We start from the raw sequence: 13,827 nt of genomic DNA, 5'->3' as shown, positions 1-13,827 counted from the left end.
ACTTTCCTTTCCTTAATAGGTATCTTTAAAAAAAAAATCACAAGACGTGCGAAGAAGTGTAACCGCACGTTTCGATTTTCAGTGATACTGTACGTTGTCCTGCATCATAAAAAGACCGTCCCAAAATATCTCTCCTTGTGGTGAAAGGCTGAGGTGTTACAGCTGACGTACAAGAGTTTCAAAAACACAAATGCCGTACCGATATATCGTTTAAAGTGAAGCATTTAAACTTGTTCAGTGACATTATTTATCTATGTGTGGGTTTCACCTTTGTGGAAGTCACAACTACTAAATGCTGTATACATAGCGAATTTATCCTGGAACAGTTTATCTGGATAATGGATCTTCAGCAAAATACAATATTATGTTCCCATCCTCCAAATGGTGGTGGCAGATTCCAAAAGTTCCCAAAGAATATGTGCACAGCGAAGGGGTGTTGCAGTGACTGAAAATTCCCATTTGTCTGCATACCAGTGCGGCATGGAAGAGGCTAATCGAGTGATTGTCTTTCTCCATATAAGATATTCAGATGTGTGACCCAGTGGGTTGTTGCTTCTCAGCACACTCTTAAATAATAGAATAGATGCATGTGTGTGTGTGTGTGTGTGTGTGTGTGTGTGTATGTGGGTGGGTGGGTGGGTGCGTGTGTGTTTTCTTGTGTGTGGTCGTGTGTGTCCATATATGAATACTGTTTTTAAAGGTGTACATTTTAGGATTTGCATACCATTTTGGTGAATTTAGAACAATCTAAAAACACTTCAATGACAAATATTTTTATGAATGTTATCTGTGATGAATAGATTTTTGCTGGTGTTATTTTGAAGCACAGTAATGAAACTATGTATTGCAATGAGCTTCCTTATCAGAACTGTGTTTTTAACCTATGTTCTTTTGTTTTTTTTCTACTTGATTAAAAACGTGTGTGGGTGCCTATGGTGGAGAGAAATAAAACTTCCCTGGAGTATGTGTTAACTAAGGCAAAATGTGGCTTATGTCATGGGCCCTTAAACTGAGCAGAGCTGGTAAAGAGAAGGTCCCTAAATGCTTGAAGGTCCCTAAATACTTGTGTTGTGCATAACCTGGAGACTGGCACAGAGCTCAAGGACAAAACCCCTTCATCTGCATTTATCTGTAGATGTTGCTCTTCTGTTCCAGATAATAATCTACTAGATGTGTTTAACAGTGTAGCAAAGGCCACAGTAGACACACTCGTCCAATTGAGCCACTCCGATGTCTCTTTGTACCACACAAATGTATGTGGTGTTCAGTTCTGCTTACATAAAGAAAAAGTACAGTATGTGATTCCATTGAATAGTTATAATAACAGCGCCTAAAGCTACTAGCTTTTCGTTACACATTGATGGAGAGACGTGAACCCTGTTCTGGACATCCAGCAAGGCTGTGAGTACTTGGCTCTTTGCGAGTGCTTCTCAGGGTCATGTGGGCTCTCCCACATCAGCAGCACTGCTGTTGAACCCCTGGCGCTTTCTCTCACCTCTCAGCACAAGCCTAGAGCCGCGTCCCTCACATCTACTTCGACACCACTTACCTGCATCAAGAGCCTCACCCAAGAGGGTCGAGGTGACCAAACAGCAGGCTTCGTGCATTTTTGGTTTTGTTTTGTTTTTTTTCTCCCTGCATCTTCTGAACATTATTGCTTGTCACCTTGACAACTAGGTTTCAGTCAGATATGGGTCTCATGGAGTCTGAAACAGGAAGTCTTATATAACTCTAAACCAGAGTTAATCCTATAGATCAAAGGAAGTGGCAAAAATAATCAGATTACAAGAATGACTGGGAAACGTCTTCCCAAGGGATGCATGCATGTGATACCACACTGTAAATGGTGTGATTAGTCATGAATGTTACACAGGAGACCCCGCTGTGCCGAGTGAAAGGAAAAAAAAATGCCTGTCTTTGCTTACTGTAAGGAAGTACCCTGAAGCTGAGATCAGGTCCATGCTTTGGGGTGGGTGGGATGTGGGTTTGTGGGTAGCCAACTCTGTTGGTCCCTCACATCACATGTAGGCGGTGTGAAAGCTGCCCCATCCTGAGATCTGAAACAACAGAGGTGGAAGGTAGCAAGGCTGAATTGTGAGGTCAGGATGAACTGGGACACTCATGATACAAGCAGCACCGAGTGTTACCATGGAAGCACAAGCAGGGTCAGGGCTACACTGACAAAAACACCAGCAGAGTTCTAAACAGGAGACAAGGAAGCGGTGAAGAGCCCTTTCTGACAAAAGTAAAACATGACATTCCTTCAAGGTTGGACCGCAACCTTTGACACTACATATGTTACCACTGGGCAGTGTGATTCAAAACATGGCATTTGCTATGCTAATGACACACAGTTTTATCATCAGATAATCCAAACAATGCACTTCAGTTTGTTACGACTGAGGACTATGTAAAAGGCCCCTATTAAACCCCTCTTAAAGACCCCTGTTCTAATCCATTAAACCCAGACAAGACAGTAGTCCTACATTTTGGTCCTAATCTGCTAGAAGAAAACTTTTAATCTGTTTACTATACTGGGTACAACTGTGAAAAAAATTGGCATCTGATCTTAGCAACTGAACTTGACCTCTCCTTCGATGAACATATAGGTTATATTACTAAGAGAGTCTTTCTTCATCTTTACAATATTGCAACACTAAGAAATTCAATATACTTACAAGATGCTGAAAAACTTGTTCACACTTTTATGACTTAAGCTTTGGACTACTGAAAAGCCTGCTAACTGATTGTTCCAGTAAGAATTTAAACAAATGTTAATTATTCCAGTATACAACAGCCAGAATCATCACAAGAACCAGTATATTTGATCATGTCAGTGTATTTCAGTGTGATGCTGTCAATACTGCATTGGCAGTCTGTCAAATTCAGCAAAATTATTTACAAAATAATTACACATTTTGATTACAAAACTTTACTACTGACACACAAAGCTCTACATAGACTTGCTACTCAGTAATTGAGTGAAACTATTTTTTATCACGTGCCATGCCTACTTAGATCACAAGGTGCTGGTCCCAAGATACTAGTTATATTAGTACCTAGAGTTATGAAAGTCACAGGAGAGGGAGGGCATTTCCATACAAATCCCTCCAGCTCTGGAGTAACCTCTAAGATAAGTTTGGGACTCAGAGACAGTCTCCGTTCTTCTGTTGAAAACTTACATGGTCCGTCAAGCTTTTGGAAATGATGTGACAGTGGCTGGTTGTCATGAAAACTTTGGTGAAGAGCCCATCATCCCCTCCCTCTGCCGTCCTGCTGGAGTGTTTAGATGTTTCCCATTTGGACTCTGACTAGAACTACTCATTGGTTCTCACTGATTAATCTGAATACTGGGCCTAAAAATTATTCACTTAGATTCTTTATCCATTCCTGTATATTTCACTAGCTAGTTCTTAACTCACTGTTCTTAGAACTTAAAAAAGACAGTGTTATTCACTTTGATCTACTGGTGTCAACCAGAGGAGGAGATGGATTCCCCTTTTGAGTCTTGGTTCCTCTAGAGGTTTCTTTCTCATACTCTCAGGGAGTTTGTCTTTGTTACTGTTGCCTTTGGATCATTGATTCTTTCTATATATGATTTCCTTACAGCTGCTTTGTGACAACACCTACTGCAAAAAGTGATTTTAAAAAATAAATAAAACATTTGAATGTGATCATGACTTGCTAAACTTTATAATCATGTTAACTGCACACACACACACACACACACACACACACACACACGCGATAAACTGAATCAGATGTGTTGTGGCAGGGGCATGTGTAGGGCTTCGGGTCCCCAGCACAACAGGTGAGAATCCCTGCTGTTAAAAGCACTATAAAACCAAATTGCTTGAACAACCCTAAAATTGAGCAGTGGTTTAGCACATTTAAAGATTGGATTCAGGACGACTTAAATACTTGGGCAAGGCACTCTGGGAGTGCTTCAGCAATTTTACTCTCTCACTTTTCCTCAATTATAGCATGCTCTCTGCTTTGAATATAAGATTTGGGCTTGCTAGACCTGCTGTGATTGAACAGAATGAACAGTTTGAACCGAATTAAGCATAAGGAGGTGCATGTCATTCTATCAAAGTTTTCAGGCTTTTTCTGTCAGTATTATTGGTGCTTGCATTACTTGTATTTCCTTTTTTTTATAACATGCACTAATGATTGCTCTGTTTGTTCTAGTAAAACAACTTTTTTGTTCTCCTTACACCATCATTGATGTCTGGGAGTATCAGTTTGCTGCCCTCTGTTGGCAACAAGCTATACAAAGGAAGACGAGGAGGTTTGGGCTATGCCGTGTATCGCTGAGTCGTTATTTGGTTATTTATCTTGAGGCATATTAGTATGAATTATTCAGTAATTACAGTGAAACTAATAAGTTACAAGTATAAGTATAATAAGTATGCAGTTACAAGAGTTGGAAATCAATCTGGAGCTTCCACGTTTTTGGACTTTGAGGGGTTAACTAAATAAATTCATCTAAAATAATTATTGAAGCACAATTCCTTAATTCCGCTTTCTTTTTTTCTAAAAAAAAATGTTCACATCATTTTAAAACATATTGGGCCAATTTCATAAAACCTACCCGCCAACATACCTTAAAATGCAAATAATTTCCTCCTTCATAAATCTGGTTTGATCACATTTTACAGTTGTCTGTACAGATGTATGGTGCCGCTGCATTTGTGTTCATTTCCATATGATGTTTTTCTTTTTATTACTCACAAAAGTACTATCTGAAGCTGTTAGACGGTTCGGTAGTAAAACAACGATTTAGACTGGACGATCTTTTTTCGACCAACATTTGGTCACACATGCAAGTCATCAGCAAAATTCTGTATAAGCACCCCGTTAGCTTAGATTGGAAATGAACATGACAAAACCGCCGAAAAAAAACCCCCAAAAAACAATAAACCTGTTCGACAGTAAATGTACCTGCAAGGAGACGTATTTGTGTTTGATTTACCTTTGCTAGTTAACACACTTCGCAATCACCACCATGGGATGTGACGTGGTTGGTTGTGGGGTTTTCCACTAAGTTCACGCTTCCTTTTTTCATTAAGAGACAAGATCTTTGCGCCAAATAGGGCTATAAGCGACACAGCACCGGTGACACCAGATATTATTTTCCTTCAGCAAACATTTTCTATAGAAATATGTTTGCTGAAGAGAATTAATATGGTTTGCCTCCAATATGCTGTCATCGTTCCAAGTCAGTTGATTAATTTTAGGATGTTGTGTCGCTTTTAATCATTACTGATGATTTTAATTATAGCAAATGAAAATAACATTTGCTGTAAATGGAAAATTCCACAGTCAAATCACAAAGGGAATATGAATTTGAGTTTTTACTTGCCACTGTTGTCTTTGGCTTGCTCACTGGGGCTTGGACCCAGAATTCCTGTAAAGCTGCTTTATTACAATGCCTGTTTTAAAACGCTATGCCAATACATTTTCACCGAGTCAAATGAATGAATGCAGGGACCAGTATTTCTGCATAAAAAAAACAAAACAGGAGAATGGGGTCATATGCACAGGCAAAAGAGGTTATATGTGATCGAAAGGAGATTGTTGAGTGAAAAGCACCGCCATTGTGGAGGGAGTTAGTATGATGACCACCTTTGAAGCGAGTATCCCCGGATCCCACCAGCATGGCCTCCATCTTATGATAGCTTGTGTTATGCCTGGTGAGACTGGAGCACTGTGGGATCTGAATGTACCTATAGAAACAGACTGCTGCCTGTTACTAAGGTGTGATCAGATCCATACTACTGCAATACCACCAATGGCTAGGTGCAATGGAGACAGGACCACAGCATATTGTGGCAATGTATAGAAAGTAGCACAGCGATCTAGAAGGAACTTTTCTGTTATTCTTCTGACAATAATAAAGGCATTACCTGGTTCACTGCAAAGAGAAACATCGTAATCCATCAGAGGGTGAAGACTGAGCACTGTAATGATGATTGTAAAGAGGAAGATTAAACAGCTATAGTAATTTAATGATTAATAATTATTTTGTTTGATTTTGAATGATTGAATTATTAATATTGAATATTAAATGATTGATCCCTTTGTTAACTACCTAAGCAGGGCAGTAATCGTGTAATTACATAGTGTCTAGACATGCAAACTGCTGTGTGGTGATATGTACAGGCTTCCTAGACTTATAGTATCCTAGTACCCTATAACTGCTCTCCAGAGAAAACACCCATAACACGTGCATGCTCTCTGAAATACCTCATATGTCTTTAAGAAAAAGCCAGAAGAGAAGAGAGCGAGCGAGAGAGAGAGAACAGTACTTAACAACACACTCGTAAGGCTCACACAGACAAGAAGGAGACTTTAAAAAACAAATAGTGAGTGGGTTTCCAGAAGATATAGCTCCTGCCAAAACAGAGAGTGACGCCATCTCCAGAAAGCCAGGAACAGTTCCTTCAAGTGATGTCTCTGCGCCTTTCACTCCCGGCAATCAACCTCATCGTCTTCTGCACCTGTAGACAAGCGCCTTTTGTTTGTGCGTCTGAAATGAGATTCTATCTATGAACATTAAAATGTTCCCTCGTATCTCTTCCCAGTTTCTGTGAGTCATCTGTCAGTGACGCGAGTTGCCCGGTGCAGCACCTCCACAGGGACGTGTTGTAGTACCAGTGTCCACAGCAGGAATGGCCCTCCTGGACTTCATACGCCAGAGTTTTCACTGCTGCTTCTTCTTCGGGAGGAGAGGACCACAGCACTCAGCCTCTAATTGGTCCTTCAGCCCTTTGAGGTCATGGAGGTGACCGGCGCAGCACTTGTAGCCAGGTGTGCTGGGGCTGTAGGCATCGAGGCCACAGCAGACCACATCCTCCGCCGGCCTGCTGTGTCTGTATGTATGTGCAGTAGCCTACATACAACGCAGACCTTTAATCAGATGAGCGCACAGGGACACATGCACATGCTTGACCTGTTCAGTACACTGAACACATGCACCTTGGAAAATTGAAGATTTAAAATCCCTGTCACAAAAGCACCCATTTGGGGAATTCCACTCTGGTTCGGCCACTCCGTCTTTGCCTGTTATCCCTCTGGCTCCTGTCACCACCCAGCTACTATCACCCACATCTGTTCCACATTACAATACCACCAAGTCTTTATAGAGTTCCTCATTTCTTTGCAAAGTCTTGGCTGTGCATGTACTTTACTGGGGCATTGTACCTAATGGTCTTCTTTATTACCTAGTTACTGTTTCCCTAGATACCCTGCTGTTTCTAGATTTCCTGTTTTTAGCAGTCCCTTCATTTCAAGCTCGGTCTTGACTCTGAAATGTGTACTTCTCCTAATGAATCTGGATGGTGCTGCTCACATCTGCTTATGTGATGGTGATGTGCAGTAAGACAATGGTACTAGATGTCCATGGGGAGTGTTTTTGTTGGCCTTAATGCAGTGAACTGTGACACTTCTTGTTTATCGTGTTGCCTGTGTCACCCTCTGTGTCCTGGACTCACAGGCACTGGGCATCACACTCTTCTGGCTGAGTTAATAAACTCTTCTGTAATACTGAGTCTGAGAAATGAATTGAATGAATGAATTTTTGGGTGGCTCAAAACAGGAAGCAAGTTTAAAAAAATACAGGCAGACGGGGTAACCAAAGACAGCTCCATAATCAATGAACACAAAAACCAGACAGAAAAAGAAAACAGAGAAGCCAGTCAGAGCAGGAAACGCAGCAAAAAAGAAATCCAGAAGGATATCGCCAAGGTACACAAAGGCAAACTGGCAGACACACAGGTTTAAACCCAAATGAGGATCATCACGAGGAACAGCGGATGATTAGCAGGCCCGTGCAAGGAGGCCTTCCATGGACCGGCAGGTAATCGCAGAACAGCACAACCTGCCGTGGAAACTGTCCTGCTGGTGCTGCAGTGTGTGGTGTTTCCTCCACAGTCCAGCTTACCCAGTGCACACCGGGCTTGCAGGCTGGTCGCGATACAGCACGTCATCACAGTGCTCCCTCTTCCCAAAGCTGGTACAATTCTGCAATGTAACACTGCTGACCACACAGAGGTTAGTAACCAGAAGGAGAGAGAGAAGTGCATCAGAGAGCAACACAGAATCAAAATACGAACTGAAAAGTTTTAAAAACTCCAGTCTTGGAATATCTCCACTGCTGCAGAAAGTGGAATATAGCACAATATAATACAGTACAACTTTACAATACAATTTCCACACTTCAACCCATCTGAAAATTCTTATTAATTACCTTCAGAAGTATTTCATTTTTTTTTTTTAAAGATCATTTAAAGTAATTTATCTGATTTTCATTTTGGTAGCCTTCTTCTAGTTTACAATTATGAATGACCCTGTCTGCCTGTGTTCTGAGCCCTTCTACCTATACAGACTCTGAATATATGAATATGTGAATTTCTCCAATAAATTATGCTCTTTCATACATGCGGACATTTCCAGGTTCTACACGTTCTATTCAAAAACAAGATTGGGTGCTTTCACACTTTATTCAGCCAAATAAAATCTTCAGTTCATGACTGCTTTATTGGGATATGGAGAGTATAAAGTATGGCATAAAAAGAAAGATTTGAACTTGAATTCTGTGGTGTGGATTTGGTGTAATTGTTTGCTCATAAGTCAAATAACAAAGCATCCAAGTACTTGAATAAAGTTCCTCTGGCTGTCTGTAGAGCTGAGACACTGGTTGGCTATTCCAACAATGACCATAGACTCCCTTCTTCATTCTGTCACTGAGCATCTAAATGTTCACTTAAAAACAAACTTCTAATGTCATTTATTCCACTTGAGTCAGGGCTTTAACCTGATAGTCTTGTTGACACAGACCTCTCTATGCTAGCATGAGGATATGTACTTGATAAAGATTACAAAGCAGTTCTGTAAGTCTGTAAATCTGCCAAATGCTGTAAATGTAAATGTGAATCCTGAGAAAGGTTTCAAATCAACCTTGAGGCTTTCTACTCACATTTAAAGTTGTATAATGTTATATAAGGCATTATAATAAGGCTTTATAATAACAGCAATTATTGAAAACCTAGAGTTGTCTGTCCCATGCTCTGCTTATGTCCTGGGTGGTCCACAGAAGAAAATCCAGTCTGCCTTCCAAAACTACAGACACATGGTATAAGAACTTCCACTTTGAAGAATACATTTCTGCTTCCACTATGTTTCTGGAATTCTTCTGTCCGGGGATATGTTTTGCATAACTTTTTTCATTTAGGCTCAAACTGAGCGGAGTGATTTTGTTTAAGAAATTTCAGTTTTTGTATATGTTCTTTTTATAGCTCTATTACCAATGCTTTATTAAAATCATCTAGTTTGGAATTAGATTCATTGACCACTTCGTGTATCTTTTATCATTTGTATGTCATGAATCATTTGTGTGTTATTTGTGTGCCATAACTACTGGACTGCACTTGAAGCCAGGGAGAGGGTGCAGAGGAGTGGGACATTTTGCAAAGTTTCTTTAAGCTTTCTCAAGCATAATAAAGAGAACAAGGCAACACATCAGTGCTGTTTGTCACTCACTTCACTTCTTTATTATGCATTTGTCCCGAGAGGATGGGTATATTACCTATGAACTGTGGTGCTCTTATGTAATAAAAGGGTCGAGTGTTTCACACAAAGAGCACATGCATTTTAGGTTTAGTCTTCACACTAATGGTTGCACTTCAATAAGGCACATATGTTTGAAATTAATATAATACCTCATTCTTGAATGAGTGAGAATTCCAGCAGCTGGATTCTGAATATTTATACGATACTCTTGTTAAAATTAAAATCAGAAAATAAAATGGGTTTTTTATTTTCGAAATCAATAAAACTTGAATAATTGTTTCATTTTAAATTAATTACCCTAACTTGACCAGTAAACTAACTAAATTAAACCGGCTTTTCACCTACTCGTTCGGGACTTTTAATCATTGCAATAGTCAACGTCATGTCCTGTTTCTTCTTCATGCGGGAAACCGTTAGCAATAGCATGTTTTAAGAAGTCCTAGCTAGTGCCTACTTTAAGTGACGTCACGTAGTCCTACTGCATTTTGTCCAGTCCGCTCCTTGTTGGTTTGGGGATACAAATATTTGTTAGGTGAGTTATGCCGACTATGGGCTTGTCGATAGCCCGGTAATGCCAGTAGACCATCTTGCCTAACTAGGGTTAGCCGTCATAACTACATAACTAGCTAACCTAAAGCAAGCTATCTCCCTGTGTTTTATGCGCATTATTATTATTATTATTCTTGTTGTTGCAATGAATATGTCTAGCTAGTGTTATTTAGGTTAGCTAAAGTGACATTTTGGATAGCTACTTAGCTAAGTTACAGCTCAACACCTGTTGAAAACATTGCCTTAATGAGGGAGGTCATGGGGGTAACGTGACATTGATCAGAAAGACAGGCCGAAGATGTCTGAGGTGTTTATCGCATGTAAGGTTTATGTTAAATAAGTAGCTAATGGCAATAGAATTTATACTAAATATACTAAAATAGAATTTTATACTAAACGTTTCTCCATTCCGTTTGCTAACCCTGTCGCTATGGCTGCAGGGGCAAACCTGTGAAAATACTATGAAAACCCCGGTGAGTGTGTTGCGTTTGCCCCGGGGACCTGACGGTACCAGCCGCGGATTTGACCCGAACTCTCCTCGCTACGTCGCCCTGTGTCCGACAACTATATCAGCGTCGACGGGGAGTGAAACGGATGCTGGAAATACCGAGGAGGAGCAAAGACTACGGTCGGAGCTGCGAGAGCGCTTTCTGAGGAATCTTATAGCCATGACGGGCAAGCAAGTTCAGTTCAAATTGTACGAGAAGGTTCAAGTTCAAGCAAAGTTCGGAGCTTCTGATATAGACATCCTGAACTTTCAGGTTTCGGATTTACAGACACCCCTGGGTGTGCAGAAAGAGGCCCTACTCAGGTGTCAAGATATGATTTCATTTTCGTTTGACTTGTGAATATTTTGATGATTTAAGTGTTATATATTTACCTGTTTGCAATGTGTACTATAAGGAATGGAAAATCCAGCGCGATGCCCTTTGAAGGCTGTATAAATGTCGTGCATGTCCCTTTGTAGTTTGTTTGGCTGCCATAAGAGGGAGGTAGAGCTGCGTCCATTTTAAATAGGAACACACGGGTTTCCTTTTAGTAGAAACTGAGCTGGAGTGCTATCAACGATAGGGGGAAAAAACACAAAAGCTGATTAATCGGTGTGGAAATCCTTTGTTCATGATGCCGGTGCTTCTAAGGACTAGTGTAACTGGTTTATTAAAGGGAAACAATCTTTCTGTGGTGATGTGTTCAATAAATTACAGTAATAAAGTTCATTCTGTGCTCAGGTCACAAGATGTGGTCTATATTGTACAAACATTATTCAGTTATTGAGTAATTACACCACCAAACAGAATGAAATCACACACACACAAACCAAGGTGTGGGTGGTTCTAGGATTCTAGATCATATCAATCTGTTTTTGTGCCCTTGAGGCTGGTCCCACATGATCATAGATGCAGCAGAATTGCCAGTTTCCTTTTGTAAAACAAAGTTCAACCTAACCTGACTGAGTAAATCAAGGATAATTGAGCATAATCTAAGCAGTAGGACCAGGTACCTGCCTGGAACTACACTGCAGCGGCAGTAGACCTCCAGGACAGGAGCTGGACACAACACTGAACGATGCCGTTATGCTCTGGCCCCAAAATGTAGGGATGTGTCATTAGTCTTTCCTGAATACAGCAGCATAAAAGTGAGTTGAACTATGATTGAGATCCAACTTGCTTCCCTTATGTTATGCTATTTAGTGACTATAGTAATAGGGACGGGTGCACCAAGTGATTCAATCATCTTAAAAGGTTTGGAGTTGTTTACCAAAGTCTGTATTTGGAATATCATTAGACATAGTTGAAGGTCTGTGCCTTTTGTTGTACAAGCGCAATTATTATGTCAGGGCATTTGGATGAGTCATCCATAGTGCTCTTTCGTCATCAAAGTTCCCCTTGATCAAATCAGGAAGCCCACAAGGACACCCAATGATAATTTCATATTCTGAGTCATGCACTGTATCCCAACTAGTCTTTTAACTTTCTCATTCACTTGTTGAGGGTTCTCGGATCTAAACGGTAGTTATGTACTAAGGCCTGGTATCAGGTAACCTGCTATAGAGCTTTATCTTCCCTCAGACGCCACACCGGCAGGCAAACTGAATCACTGACAGTCTTTGTAAATTAGTCAAATGATTGTACATGTGAATTGGATTATAGTTGCATGCTTAAAATGAGCTATGTAATAAATGTAACTGTTTTATGTCACCTGGACCCAGGAATGAGGGATTTGGGATTCATCTCTCTCTGTCTCATTTTCTCTCTCAATCATTCCCTTTCTCCTGTCTTTGTCTCTGGCCCCCTCTCACTCGCTCCCTCTCCGCTAAGGTCTTTATTTTTGTTTCTAGACTATTAGCCTGCAGCCCTCTGATTTCCAGAGAAAAAACACGTGTGTGTACACAAGTCGACGATGGTACGAGGAATCTGCCCTGTCCAGCACCACTGGCCAAGAGGAAGCACATTCCAGTGCGTCCTGTTTGTGGCCCTCTCTCTCTTCCTGCCAGGCACAGGAACATGTCTGTGATAACTTACAAAAATACATCAGTGCAGGCCCTTAATCCCTGCTGTCGGCTCCAAGACCTGCCACCCCTCATAGCCCTTGACGCCGGCCCAGCAGCAGTGCACGCCAGAACGCACTTGAGTGGCCGATGGCACTCAGCACATCCCAGTCTTTCGACTGTAAAGATATTACAGTCGACAGGAAATGCTTTTTGAGATCTCATAGTTTCACAAACAATATAATTGGTTCTGTCTGCCACTCCTCTCTGCCTGCTTACTCGCCTCACTCGGTGGGAAAACGATTGAAACCGTTACACACCCTGATGAATTAAGAGACCACTCGAAAATCTCTACAGGTTTGTAAACCCTGAATCTTTTTTCTTATTTGACCAGTTATATTTGACCCATAAATGTTAAAACCAGAGAAACATGGGACAGGGAAGCTGTCTGTTTCTCTGGAAACCTTGTGTACTACACTACAGCTTTTACTACATCTCTCTCTATGTATATCTATCTATCTATCTATCTATCTATCTATCTATCTATCTATCTATATATACATATATATATATATATATATATATATATATATATATATATATATATATAATGTATCTATCTATCTATCTATCTATCTATCTATCTATATATATATATATATATATATATATATATATATATATATATATAATGTATCTATCTATCTATCTATCTATCTATCTATCTATCTATCTATACATATATATATATATATATATATATATATATATATATATATATATATATATATATAATGTATCTATCTATCTATCTATCTATCTATCTATCTATCTATCTATCTATCTATCTATCTATATATATATATATATAAAATGCTTTTCAGGTTTTATTTATGTTACATTTTCTTGGCTACACGTTTTCTTACATCTGCACAGTTACATCTGTGCCAGAAGCAGGAAGTTGTGCTCACATGTGATATTACTGTTCTGAGTGAACATAAAATATATGAAGACATGTGACTACACTGTTAGTTTCCTGTTTCTGACAAGAAGATTTATCTGGGTCCTTGAAGGCCATAACTACTGGACTGCACTTGAAGCCAGGGAGAGGGTGCAGAGGAGTGGGACATTTTGCAAAGTTTCTTTAAGCTTTCTCAAGCATAATAAAGAGAACAAGGCAACACATCAGTGCTGTTTGTCACTCACTTCACTTCTTT

At 40.0% G+C, this 13,827-nt stretch overlaps 1 protein-coding gene across 1 annotated transcript; it reads left to right on the top strand.

The window, feature by feature from the left end:
• Positions 1-9,960: 9,960 nt before the first annotated feature.
• Positions 9,961-11,360, top strand: gemin7 (gem (nuclear organelle) associated protein 7). The gene is made up of 2 exons (XM_027010092.2): positions 9,961-10,105; positions 10,563-11,360. The coding sequence occupies exon 2, from the start codon at positions 10,584-10,586 to the stop codon at positions 10,968-10,970; it is 387 nt and encodes a 128-aa protein (XP_026865893.2). The 5' UTR covers positions 9,961-10,105; positions 10,563-10,583; the 3' UTR covers positions 10,971-11,360.
• The last annotated feature ends 2,467 nt before the right edge of the window (positions 11,361-13,827 follow it).

This window comes from Electrophorus electricus, chromosome 4 (genome assembly GCF_013358815.1).
Source record: "Electrophorus electricus isolate fEleEle1 chromosome 4, fEleEle1.pri, whole genome shotgun sequence".
Classification (NCBI taxonomy): Eukaryota; Metazoa; Chordata; class Actinopteri; order Gymnotiformes; family Gymnotidae; genus Electrophorus; species Electrophorus electricus.
This window is presented reverse-complemented; position numbering and strand designations above follow the sequence as displayed.

Bases quoted from the DNA above. Each gene is read 5' to 3' on its own strand.
- gemin7 (XM_027010092.2), top strand. From the start codon at position 10,584: ATGAAAACCCCGGTGAGTGTGTTGCGTTTGCCCCGGGGACCTGACGGT.